Source organism: Cyrtonyx montezumae, unplaced genomic scaffold (genome assembly GCF_038088225.1).
Source record: "Cyrtonyx montezumae isolate F1298 unplaced genomic scaffold, pur_monq_1.0 scaffold_4, whole genome shotgun sequence".
In the NCBI taxonomy this organism is placed as follows: domain Eukaryota; kingdom Metazoa; phylum Chordata; class Aves; order Galliformes; family Odontophoridae; genus Cyrtonyx; species Cyrtonyx montezumae.
The window spans coordinates 20244556-20258038 of record NW_027072045.1 but is presented as its reverse complement, the minus strand read 5'-3'; the positions used below and the strand labels follow the sequence as shown (position 1 = coordinate 20258038).

General features: G+C 37.4%; 1 protein-coding gene across 1 annotated transcript in view; it reads right to left on the bottom strand.

The window, feature by feature from the left end:
• The window catches only part of RET (ret proto-oncogene), an 80504-nt gene that overhangs the window by 23053 nt on the left and 43968 nt on the right, over positions 1 to 13483 (bottom strand). Inside the window, exons 4-9 of the mRNA XM_065746991.1 lie at positions 13044 to 13285; positions 10954 to 11155; positions 10285 to 10484; positions 4733 to 4991; positions 3670 to 3795; positions 2724 to 2834 (exon numbers count right to left, since the gene is read on the bottom strand). Of these exons, the coding sequence (XP_065603063.1) occupies positions 2724 to 2834; positions 3670 to 3795; positions 4733 to 4991; positions 10285 to 10484; positions 10954 to 11155; positions 13044 to 13285 (1140 nt within the window). The remainder of the gene's footprint in view (positions 1 to 2723; positions 2835 to 3669; positions 3796 to 4732; positions 4992 to 10284; positions 10485 to 10953; positions 11156 to 13043; positions 13286 to 13483) is intronic.

Genomic DNA, 13483 nt, shown 5'->3' with positions numbered 1-13483 from the left:
AATATAAAGATAATACTCAATTCTATGCTGCCAGTCAGAAAGATAATCTAAGCCATAAAACGATTCAAAAGGTGAATAAGACACGTTCAATACAGTCATATTATTTCAAATCATTTTCCTCCTGCCTACCTACATAATTTGATAGCAGAATGAACGACTCTTTTATATTTATTTGAATGTGCAGCAGAAATTGAGGAGAAAGATATTTTTGCCAAAAGGGAAGCAAACTTCTTTCTTTATCTAAAGTGAAAACAACAACTTGTATCCAAGCAAAATAGACAGATTCTGATCATCTTTCCAAGAAGGCCACACCTATTAAATTATACCCAGCACAGTGTGTTATTTGGGATAAGACTGAGTCACTGCTGAGTCACAAGTGCTAATGCTTGTTGTTTGGAGCAGCACGGATGTTCCCAAAAAATTGCTTATGCCCTCTCCAGTCAATTTTATCAATTGCTATGAAGTGATAAAATAAAGTTTTCTTCAGCCTCAGAAAAATCAGAGGAGCTGGAAAAAGGGGGAAGCAGAGGGTTAGTAGGTCCTATCTAAACTGTTCTTGAGCAAGGGATTTGAAGAATTTTTTTTTTTTTTTTTTTTTTTTTAACACAGCAGGGAAAGAATGAACAGGTTTCTAGTATAAACCCACAATGAAAACGTGGAGCTTCCTATACGTATTTCAGAGAGCCATAAATGCGTTTTTCACCAGTTCACTGCCAGCAGGGAAATTCCAAGAATTATCAATGTTATTTTGAATTGAATTAAAATAGTTTTGAATACTCCTGTTTTAAATCATCAGCTGTTTCCATTACCCTGTGGTGGGAAAGAACTTTCTCTGCTTCAAAATCATTTGGAAAAAGGAAAAACAGTAATTCTACCCCAAGCCATGTAGAAACTCCAGAAATCTGAAAAGCAAGAACACTAATTGTCAGGCAAAACCAAAGGCAGAAGCAGATCGCTGCTGAAAAGGAAGGAAGGCAGAAGCCTAAGGACTATGTTTTCCTCCGTTATCAGAAAGCCAAAGTTCAGAGAAACCTACAAAGATAAGTTGTTTCACGCAGCCAGCCCTGAAGCAGTTACAACAAGGAAGTATCTTGTTTGGAATGCAGTTAGCTTGCTGCTATTTGATGGGAACAGTTCTGGATGTTTCAGCTGAGTGCCCCTCAGTGTAAAATTCACAGCACTAGTGTGTGTGAAAAAGCAGTGTTGGGAATCAAGCACACAGCCATCATAATGTCAGATGAATTATAAAAACAAGAATTTTAGCAACTGCATGTACTTAAAGAATATCCTTGATCTTAATACATCTAGGACTTTTCTATTTATTACTTGCCATTTCCAAAGAAACGTTCTCTGCCAGTAAAAGCTGATATAATGGTATTTCTGTACCTCTGAGCTCCCAAAACACTCTCATTTCTCTCTGTAAGTATATTGGTTTCGGGCACCATCCCAGGTTCTGAACTGTACCAAATCCCATATAAAATTTTCCAATTCAAACATCAAAAAAAACATACACAACATCTTGAAAGCTTCTCTTGCTTGCCTGCTTCTATTATCTAATAAGACAGTATTTTTTTCAGGCTTCTATCAAGCAAAGCATCTGATTCTACAAATGTTTCATATGCTATTTCTTAACACTGGAGCCCCTGGCACAGATATTTCCACTTTCAGAATGGCAACTGATTCCAGTTATTACAAAAAACTTAATTCTTTCCAGATGATTAGAGAAGTAACTTGCATTCATTTCAATCATTTCTGCCACTTTAGAGGTTGCATTTTTTGCACTCTAATGTAATAATGTGATAAAAGTAATTTAAAATCCACACTTTTTTTTTCATATGAGAAAGACGAATATACCTGTTTATTAATCTATTTTCATAGAATTATTTAGATTCTATACTACAATAAAACAGCAGTTCCTCAAAGGCTTCTTTCTAAAATAAAAATTTGGAGCGTACAGTGCCAGGGCCATGAACTGTTAAGATGGTCATGTCTTTATCCAATTACATACTAGATGCTGTATGAAAAGATCCAATTAAACAGGATCATCTCATAATAGATTAAAATTGCTCAAGTACAGTATATTGTATCTTAAATGGTACTTTGTGAACTTGAAGGTAGGGGCAGCTACAAGTGAGTGAAATGCAGACAGATGTATTGAATTAAAAACACACATTTCAATTCTTCTGAAATGCTGTTCATGTGAACCTCTGCCTGTATCTTCAGCTAGAGAGGGAATAGGATCATTCTGATGGTTATTTGTCAAATAAGGCCAGGTGCATTTCTGAAAGTGACCCTTCTTAAGCACATTTTGTTTTAAGTTGAAATTTCTTTTTACTTATTTAAATAGTAGTGCAAATAGGCTCGAGTTTTATTTCTGTGTGCTAAAGTTTGGAAATAGGGCATTAACTTGCATGAGTATTCCTTTAAGTAAATACCTCCACTGGAAAGCACTACCTGCAGATTAAGAGGGGGAACAGAGTGCTAAGGATTACTGAAGAAACCCTATCTTGCTATCTCTGACAGCCAATAGGTGTTAGCTGACTGGCTTCAAAAATAACAAGATGAGTTCCCATAAACTTAACACTCTTGTATGATTCATATATAGATATGACAATGCAGACATAAATATATGTAACTTGTAAAAGTATGTGATGTTACAAAAGTAGAACTTAATAAACAGTGAGCTGTGACAAAGAAAAGTTAAAGTGAAAATATTTCCATACTTGTGCAGTCTTGGGGGCAAATAGCTGGATCTTTGCTCTCCACAATATCACAGGTGCCATCTGGGCAAGTCTTGATACTTGGAGTGCACGTCGAATAGTTTGTGGTGATTCCTATTGACAGAAAAAAAGACAACTGCACAAACACCACGAATACATCTTCTCAGCACACATCAAAACACAAGGCATCTTTCTTTTTAAAATTAGCATCTGTCATTATCTATAAATACTTTACTATCTTCAAAGTAATAAATCAAGACAATAACATCTAGAAGGAAGGGGTTTTTTTGCTATGTTTTCTGTCTTGTGCCTTTGGTAGCCCTTTGAGTATGACACTTTCAGTTTGTATTACAAGAAAAGGTGCTAAGAGGTCATTTTGAGACTGAAGAGTGGCCTTCACAAATTAGAACATCTCTACACAATTTGATACATCTGTGAAAATGAAGGTTACAAGTAATTGGAGAATTTGAGACACTCATGCAGTTTGAAAGAGTAAATCATTGACTCAAAAGCATCATTCTGAAAGAGCCAGAAGTACTACTGCCACCCGTCAGATCTGTGTTGCAGACCAGAGAATGGATCAAGAAGAGATGATTGTTAAGGTCCAAATTCAATTGATGATTGCAGTGCTTTGAGTTATCCATTCCAGTTAAACTGATACAAATCCAACCTGTAGTCTAGTACCTTGTGTTATATACGTATGCTCAATCCACCAAGAGCAAGAAGTACCATTACAAACTAACATCATTTTCCTTCCTACAAGGAATGAATGGGTATTAGGTTTTAGGGGTTTTTTCTTTTGTTTGCTTCCATGTGTGTTTTTCACACAGCTTCTGTGTAGTTCACTATACTGTCTTGTCCATCTAGAATAAATCAGTTTATATCCATGGAAGTAAAAAAGCACAGTTACAACTAAAGAAATAGTTGACTTCATACAACAGATGCATACCTTTTCCACTCCCCTGTCTCCACTGGCATCTTCCTGTTAGCACTCCCAGGCCACCACACTCTTCACATTCAGCAAGGTGCTTACTCATAGCACAAGAGTCAGGGCAGTCCTCTTCTTTTTTTAAAACTGTTGGGAAGAGTGCTTGCTGTCAAATCAGTACAAGGTAAACGAATACACAAGCAAGTTAGATCAAATCATAGGGGAAATTCCTTTCTTCAGGGCAGATAGGAAGAAAGGAAAGATGAGAAAAGAGTGGAGAGAGTGAACACTGACATAAGTATCAATTAGTTTAAGTAACACTTAAAAATCCAGGTGTTACTCTTCTGTGAAATTAAACAGTAAGATCATGATAGCATGATCAGCTTTGCTTGATGGCACACTGTCAATGCCCAGGACTGCAAAAAATGTATGCATTTTGGTAACAGAAAAATGGGGACCATAAGTGCTTAAAGCTTCATGAAAACTTTCAGCTAAGTGAAAATGGTTTACACTGGGAGCTCATAAGTTGGAACTCCAGAATAATGCCTTTGAATATGTGATTTCAGACCGCACAAGGTTCTCACAAGAAGTCCTCTGCAGGCCTTTTTCTCCTTCTCCATTAACCCATTTACTCTTGCTATAGTAGTTATGCTATGAAACAAGGGAAACGTGGAAATTATCAGGTAAATTTTTAAGTTTCTGCACAAAGTAAATTATTATTTGTGGAGAAATGATTATGTTTTCAGTGTAACCATCTTCTGCTGTGTCTGTTAGAGAATGTTTCTAACACACTTTGCCCTAATGACCTTTTCATTAAAATTAAGTCAGTGAAATTGCTACATGAATGTTAAGCAAAATTTAAAAATATATAAATCAAAGTTAGAGGGGAAAGTAGGGAGAAAGACAAATAAATCCAGTTAGGCCAGAGAACTGTGATTTCATACGACGATGAACATCAGGAATCACACACCATACACCACTTAACATGCATTAGTTCTCGAGACTTCTGTTGCAGTTGGATCTGAATCAGAGCACCAGATAAAAACAAATGTTGCAATCTGTATCTTGTAGCTCAGGTACTTACGAGTTCCTTCTAATACAAAAGTGAGAAGGGTTTTCGTATGTTTCCTACTCTGTTTGTCTGTAGCTTGAACAGTGTATTGTACTTCCTTGCACTCAGGTCTAAGTAGCACAGAGGAATCATTCACATAAAGAGTTCCATATTTGTCTTCTCGGCCTTGAAGTATGCTGACAGCATAGCAGCTTACATTGGGGGACAGTAACTTGTAGGTGATGTTCACACCATGGAACTTCATATAGTTTTCGATGCCGATTTTTCCTATCTAGGGACAAACACCAACAAAGTAGTCATAGACAACAGAAACAAAACCATACTTCAAAAATATTCAGTGCTTTCCAAACATAACTGAAGAAAATGAAGAATAATTCACCTTGCACAGTTCAGCATTTAACTTGTTTTTATACGTTTTGATACTTTAACATCAATGCAGTACCTGAATCACAGAACCGTCTGTGTTGGAAAAGACCATCAAGATCATAAAGTCCAACAATAAATCCGACATAACTGAATATTCTCACAAAAGCTGTCCCTTAGTACTGCATCTACATCTCTTAAATACCTTCATGGATGGGGATTCTGACGCTTCCATGGGGCAGCTCGTTCCAATGTTTATCCACACTCTCTTCTTTTGGTGGCCTTTCTAAACCTCCTCTGGTGTAACCTGAGACTGTTTCCTTTCATCCAATAGTTTAACACCCGAGAAAAGTGACTGACAACTTCCTCTCAGCAATCCCTTAGGTAGTTTTAAGGAGCCATGATGTCTCTCCTCAGCCTCCTCCAGCTTAAACAGCCCCAGTTCCCTCAGTCACTCCCTGTAGGTCTTGTCTCCTAAAACTCCTCAGCAGCTTCATTGCTCATCCCTGCACTTGCTTGAGTAACAGCATGTAGTGAGGGGCTCAAAACCGAACACAGTACTCAAGGTACATTCTCACCAGCACTGCAGACAAAAGGACAATCACTTCCCTAGTCCTTCTGGCCATACTATTCTCAGGCCAAGCATTCCTGTCCAAGCTATGAGCAGTGTGTGTCTCCAGGAGAATACTGTGTACAAAAGCACTGAACATCTACTAAGTGAATCCTTCAAATCTGATTTATTCAAGTCCTTCAGAAGTTATTCATTCTCAGTAAGAAGGAGGGTTAAAGGACTATTGTCTTTTGGTTAACAGTGGAAACACCAAACGCCTTGGCCAAGAGACTTGATGATACTTGGTGCCTGCTGCTGGTGGTAAGCAATTTTCAGCAATAGCATAACCCTGTGATTTGTGCAAGTCCGGGTCCAGTCCCTACTCTTCCTCAGGGTGTTCTGTGAGAAAAGCTCTCTGAGGAAGCAAGCATTTCAGTGTGAACAAAGCTGAGAATCTTCTCCAGTAAGACAGAGATAGAATTTGCTAATGTATAAGTTTTGTAATACTACAGTCAAAAGTTTCTGGCCAGCAGAGTTTTATGAAAGCCTTAAAAGGAATAAGAATGCCATTGTTTCCCATTTGAACTTCTTTAAATATTTTCATCTAAAAATGAAAATATGTGGATTTGCCATATTTGTCTTTCTGCCTGCCAGCATGTGTGTGCTAAAGCAGTCTTCAGTCTCAAACAATTCATCTAAGAAGCACTGGAATGCAAAACCCTGCCTCCAGTCCAGCTCCTATAGAAACTGATCCAAAGCTCACTTTAGTTTTCCATTTACTGGAGTGGGATTCGGATCAGATCCAGATAAATTGGCTTTCCTTGCAGGAAAAACCACAATGTGAAGGGTGGAGTATTATTTAAGGGGATTTGGTGGTGAACTCCTTTCAAAGACTTTGTTTAAGATATGTTTTCAAGCACCACTACTGCTGGTAAAAATAAAAATCTTGTATGTATATCTTGGTTTCAGTATTTTTATTCAAAAAGGTAACCTTTTTTTTCTTTCTTGTACTAATATGTCTTCCTATGGATCTGGACTATTTAAAGTCAGAGAGATAGCTCTTGAAATCCTAGAATCATACACTATCACTGGATAATCTTACTTCATCTAATGTTTCCATTCATCCTACTGACATGTCACTTGGCACCATATGTTGGGTTCTGTTTTGCTGTTCCTTTTTAGTGGCAGTGAAGGTAGTGTACAAAGACTACTGAAGCAATCAGAAGCTGTGCTGTTTCTGGTAGTAAGCTTCCATGCTGTCTCCTCCCTACATCATGCTGGGAATGGCAGAAAGAAGAAGAGAAGACTGAAGCTGTTCATAAGTTCTGTCTAGACACGCCTAGGCAGGTCCCATCCGGGACCACATCATTTTAGTTTTGATGCTGCATTGAAACTGGGAGTGTATCGCAAATGCTGCTGTGATGCTTTCATGATGCACAAGGAGAACGCAGTGATGTACCATGGCATTAGCCCTTATATTGAACACATTAAAACTGTCTTTTCTCATTACCTACTCTGTCATCGTTTCTTTGTACAGGCACTCTTTTGATCAAAGAGTGGGGTCCTGAAGAGCAGAATGTCCTTACTGTAGAGTATGGACCAGTTTTACTTTCCTTCCATCACTTCAGGAGAAGCAAAAAAATGCCCCAGTCAACAATTTTGTATGGGAAATATGGGCTTCCCCTTTTTGCCTGTTTCCATTAGGGAAAACTCAAGCTTGTAACCTTGCTCTGCCCTGCAGGTTCTGGACACAGCGTGGATCTCAAATGGATCAGGGCTCAGCCCCACGAAAAGGAGGTAAATACAGACATGTCATCTTTTTTTCATGAGGAGGGTAGAAAGTAGCCTGATAATAAGGGTTGACATTTTAATACAGCAGAAGTATCGACAAAGATGCATTTTGTAAGACACCCAATAGTTAACGCATAAATATCATTAGCAGAAATAGAAATAGAAAAATCTGTCTTTCATGCTCCAGAGTTTAATAAAGTCTGAATAATGATAATGGTCCTCTTCACTGAATTCCAGGGACATTTGGAAATATAAGCTCTTTAAAAATCTCAGCCTATGTTATTCATCATTTATCTCAGTAAATGTCAATAGGGCTTTAAGTTCTTTGATAAGTTAAATGCCACTGGGCAAGCCTGTACCATCAGGCCATGCTTCTGTTATTCAATTCATTTAGCTGCTCAAATAGACAAATGGCATCAGCCCAGCAGTTAATCATTTCTTCACGCTCTTGTGTTTTCCTTAGGGCAAGAGATAGTTCAACCTTCATATTGATTTGGCTCAGTACTTTTTCTTACTGCACTGGCACATCATGGCCAATTATGCAGACAACTTTAATAATGTGAAGTACTGGGGACTAAACTGTCTATGTTGACTTGTGCTCCAAACTTGACCACACAGTAAGTTCAAATACCATCTCAGAAATGCAGAAGATAATTTAACTGATCAATAAAATCATCTCCAGAGCCGGGGTGAGATTTGAATTTTGGTGGCTTAGAACCAGAACAAAACTTCTTTATGAATTTACCTTCAGGCAACACAAAAGGAGATCTCTTCCCGCAGACTTGGAGTTCGTGTAAGAAACATTTTTTCCCAGCTACTACTGCCACCCAGTGAAACTGCATTATTACTGTAATGTGTTATTGTTCCCAGAAACCCTAAAATTCTATTTCAAATGCTTGACTATACTGACAAAACACAAAAAGTGACTGCTTTTGAATACTTACCTTGTTTTAGTTATGCCATTCTGGAACTAATATAGTTTATGCTTTCAGATTTCAAGCTTACACAATCAGAAAATCCAGAGCACGCACAGATACAGATGGTTTAACCAAATTTACTTCGGACAATGAATGAATTCAGTAATTCATAATAATATTGGAAGCCTATACGTGCATGTAATGTCTGTTTGTAAATGTACATGGACACTAAAAAAATCAATTAATTTTTGCCTACTAATGTAAATCTAAAATTTCCCCACTTTTTATAATTACAGTCATATTGAAATATGTATGCAAATATGTCCTAGATTTTCCAGATGCTAAGAGGTAGGCTATGACTATCTTAAGCATCTTCATAGTTATTTCTTCTAGGATGAAAACTACTGATTCTATGCCATCTCTAGGCAAGACTTTTCTGCACTACTGAGGGAAAATCTTTCACAATCTAGTGCTACCAAAAATATCCCAAATTTAACAGTAGAAGTATTGTGACAGTTCAAAAAGCACACGAACATGCTCTCAAGTTTCTAACAGACAACAAATTTTAAAGATGCAGTAACAAGGAATCACAAAGTATCAGTATCTATTTTCCTAAGGAACTTGCTATGTGAGCATACTTGGAATCATTTCAATATTTAGTGCAGTCTAGGGGTAAAATGAACCTTGACTAAGCAGCAGCATTTTTATTGGTCATGTAAGGTCTGTTCTGTACTCTCAAGAACTATCAGATCACAGTGTATTCCATCAGATTAAATTTATAAACATATGATTTATACCCAACTTCCATTTCTTTTTACAGCCACTTAGTGTCTTAAAGATGAGTAAAATTGAATTCTTCCTTAGAAGGCTTATAATGAACTGGTTTTCTCTGCACTTGGGATGATCATATTTTAGTCTCAGTCCTTCTCTCTGAGCAAATACACCAGTAGCATTACTGCATTATTTAGTTATAGGAGGTACTTTACAGGAGCTCCCCCAGAATGGCCCATCATTGATGTTTTCAGTAATCACTTTCATAACACTACCTAAACTGAACTGCTTCCTTATTAATGCACATGTTCCACAGCAATTACATTGCCATTTTCTCATGATTAATGTCAACCTGTTAGAAGGTGTTTCTGGAAGGCAATATTAATAGCAATGGTGGTAATTAAACTAAAATGAGGGTTATATTAAGAAATATATTAATTACAAACTAGACATTATTGAGAGAAAAGATATTAACATACCGGAAAATGTAGAGCTGGGACTGCAATAGTTAAGGTGAATGTTTTTTTTGCTGTTGATATTTTTCCAGTTATTTATACATGAGACAGCAATGGTTGCAAGTTCCTCTGAACATTATATACACTTCTATTTCTGCCTATTAATCTTTTCACAGATAGGTTCTATTCTGCTACTATACTATGGAAGAGCTAGTGTCCAGTCTACTTGATATCCACCATGGCAATATCCAGCAGCAGTCATACTGATACCACATTTTTCATTGATTCTACTTAAAATAAGTGCAACCAATGCCTTAACCACAAGACATTGTGAGAAGACACATGCCAACTCTGGAATAAATTCCTGAAAGTTTTGTGCAAGGAAGAAATGAAACAGAAATAAGCTCAAATGTCCCACAGAAGTAGGTAGAAATGAGCACTTAACAGCTGAAAATAAACAATTAGGAGTGAAACAGCAACAATTATGTCAGTATTGCCAGATCACTGAGGAAGAAACAAGAAACAGTTTTGAAGCAATTGTATTTCATATCTCATATGCAATTTCAGAGTGCAACTTGAAACAGATAGCTAAACTTCACGTGCATGCAAATTGGAGTCAGTATCAAGAAACAGAAACTAGATTACTTACATTTCACTCCCGTGGCTACATAGTGGCTCTTTCTAATAGAGCGAAGGTGTAATTAACTCATATCTCACCTGTGCAAAACGTTGAGCATTTCGGTTCACCGTGAAGCGATAAGTTGTGTTTGGAAACTGAATGCTGACAGGGAGGATGGAGACATTGAAATGAAGCATCACTGATCTTTCTGGGCCATTAAACTCTGTGTCGTTCACTAAAACATCCAACTGGAAGGAACGATGCTCTGTGACTGAAATACTTTTATTCAATACCAGTTCTGCAAAATAAAAAATTAGTCTGTTATGGATCCACATTATTTTAGAATGTTTTATTTATTTACTTTTTTATACTGCACTTCCCTTCCACACCCCTCCCCCAGTTTAAAAATATCAAAGCTATTCCTAACAGGAAGCAAAAGCAGGTGGAAATAGGCTCCTATGGAATTATGCTCTGTGCTACTCAAGAGGTTTGAAGAGGTATGAAAAGGTGATCTCCCCTTCTAATGACCTTGCTGAGAAGCCTGTAATCAGAATCTCTTGCTTCTCCACACTATGAATTTTATCTCATATTCCCTTTATCACAGAGATGCATCCCTTTTTTCAGCACAGTATCAAAGCTCAGTGTTTTGCTTAATTTAAAATTCCTCAGCTTTCTTTAGCTTATTATATACAAAATGCTTGGAAGAGTTAAATAGCAGTTGTCAAGTATCAACAAGCAACCTTTTTATTCAAAGAAAGAGATCTTACTGTACTCATGTTGAGTTCCCCTCACTTGGCTGCCATTTGGGCTGAAGTGGATTTCGTCAAAAATGTGTTCCACCCGAAACGTTTCACTTATCCATGGATCATCAGTAATTATTGTTCCTGTGTATTTCTTTCTGCTGCTTTCAAGGGGATAAATAGGTGTGGTGTCTGCATCATACACAGTTAGCGTTGCGAGGATAGTTCCCTGGAAGGAAATCACAAATGATATTGCTGAATGATCTTGAGGTTTTCTTCCTTTGAGATGCATTTAGGAGATTATTGGTCATGTAAAATCCTACAGCTTTCACTCAGATTCACTCTTACATTCAAATTCATTTTAAGCTTCAGGATACCACTACTTATAACATCTTTGTTGTTCTTCTTCCAGGAAGTATGTAGGAACATTTTAGCAGTTTAGTATTCAATCAGTTCCAGAGCTCAAGGAGGGGCAGCTTATCTGGTCTCAGCTTTTTGGGTACAGCAGTCTCCATTTAATCTAGTTCAAAGATTGGCGCTTGGGTGAATTAGTAAGGAGGCACATGCAAACTTCAAAACACAGTGCTCCCACCTTGAGCAACTAGAGTGCTCTGCCCACGTATTTTTTTTTGGTCTTTATTATCAAATGAAATACCTTTCTAAACAAATAATAAATGATGCAGATAATGGCAACCTTCCTGTTAAGAAAAATAAACAGCCAACCAACAATCAACAAGCAAATAACTGTAAATGATATCTTGGCAATCTTCCTTCAGCTGTGAACTAGATTTTGCTTCAGTCATTACAGCTAGGGTGAGAGTATCAGGTAATGCAAGGGCACTGGTTTATGCTTGACATCAGCTACAATTCTTCAATGCTCCTATTCTTATAAGCATACTGCATAAAACTGCATACCCACTGAACCTGTCATTTGCTAGTACATGTACCCATCTGCCCATACACCCAACTTCAATCCCAGAGAATTCTTAACTGCTTATGCAGAGGTGGAAAGTGTTAGACAGCTCAAAAGAAAGACAGCAGTCACCAAGGTAGTGGTGAAAAATACATTGTCATATAATTATTTCAGTCTACATCTAAAATACAATATCAAACATTTGCGGTAGGAAGTGAATGCACATCTCCAGCTCTTGACATTTGTTTATAAATATATATGTATATCATATTTTATATTTTATATTTAATCAAAGTCATTCTATAATACTACATACAGAGCAGGCAAATACACTTAAAAGTGTACTTTAAGTACTTTAAGTGTCTTTTAAGTGCACTTAAAAGACAAGGAAATATAGTCACTTACTACTTGAAATGACAGGAGTGGCCTGAGTTGTCTGTCTGCCTTCTGATTTATCTACTAGAATGCATTTTCTACCTGGACACTTTGAATACTTTTATTGGCAACTCTCCAGTTTGAGGCTTATACAGTTAATAGAAAACATTGAATGTTTCTGAATGTTGTGTTGTTTTTTTTCCACTGCAAATTGACAGTGAAACAGTATACTCTGGGCTCTATTCAGGCACATCATTTCAGAGATATTATACTACTTTATAAAATAGTTCAATGATAATTTCCCTTTTTGTCATCCAGAGAAAAATGAAACTCCTCAATTATAAAGTTCTCAAAAAACCAGGAATTGCTTTGTGATCAGACAAACATGGTATGTTCATGGGCATCTCGTAAATGCTTGTTGTAGTCTGGAGATGGCAGCAAACTCCTAAAATCATTCTTTTCGCTTTTAGACATAACTGTGAGCAAAATATACTCTGGATGGAAATTTGACTGCAAAACAAGGCTGCTTTAATGGAATAGAAATCCTTTCATGAAATGTGCATCATTTAGGCCCATAAAGACGTTTCTTTATACTGCAAAATTAGGTAGGAAGAGCCAAAGAGTCCACTTGTACACATCTCTACTGAAGAAAAAGGCGTGCAGGGGGCACACACAAAGACATTCAGGGGGTTCAGATCTCTTGAATGATCACCTTGGCACATTTACAGATAAATAGGAGGAGGGCATTAAAGCAAGATCTTTGATGTTAGTGATCCTCCTTGCAACCACTGTGCTCCTATTTCCAGGACCAAATAAAGGAGAACATTACCTCTTTCCTGTTGAACTCCACGACAGCATCTGCAGTGTCAGTGCCATTGGGAAGGAAGGGAGGAGAGTCGTCTTCATCTAACACATTGATGAGGAAGGGCACCTCAACCTGCATTTCCCGGAAGCCTTCTCTCACAGTGCATTTGGCAATGAGCTCATATCTCTCTCTCTCCTCTCGATCTAGGCGCTGTGTTACACTCACACCAGTGGTGTTCTCATTGTATCGAAAAGGCATGCCTTCAGCTGGAAAACATGGTCACAATATGAGCAGGGAAAATCACTTCCCATTACAGAACTCTGATAGTTTTCTTCTTTAATATTCTATTGAAATAAATCCATTTACGCACCATAAACACAAAAGAAAAGGAAGAATCAGAAGTGAAAATGAAAATAAAAAGTTGTGGAGCTGTATTAGGATAGGAAGAAAATGTGGAAGTCTAG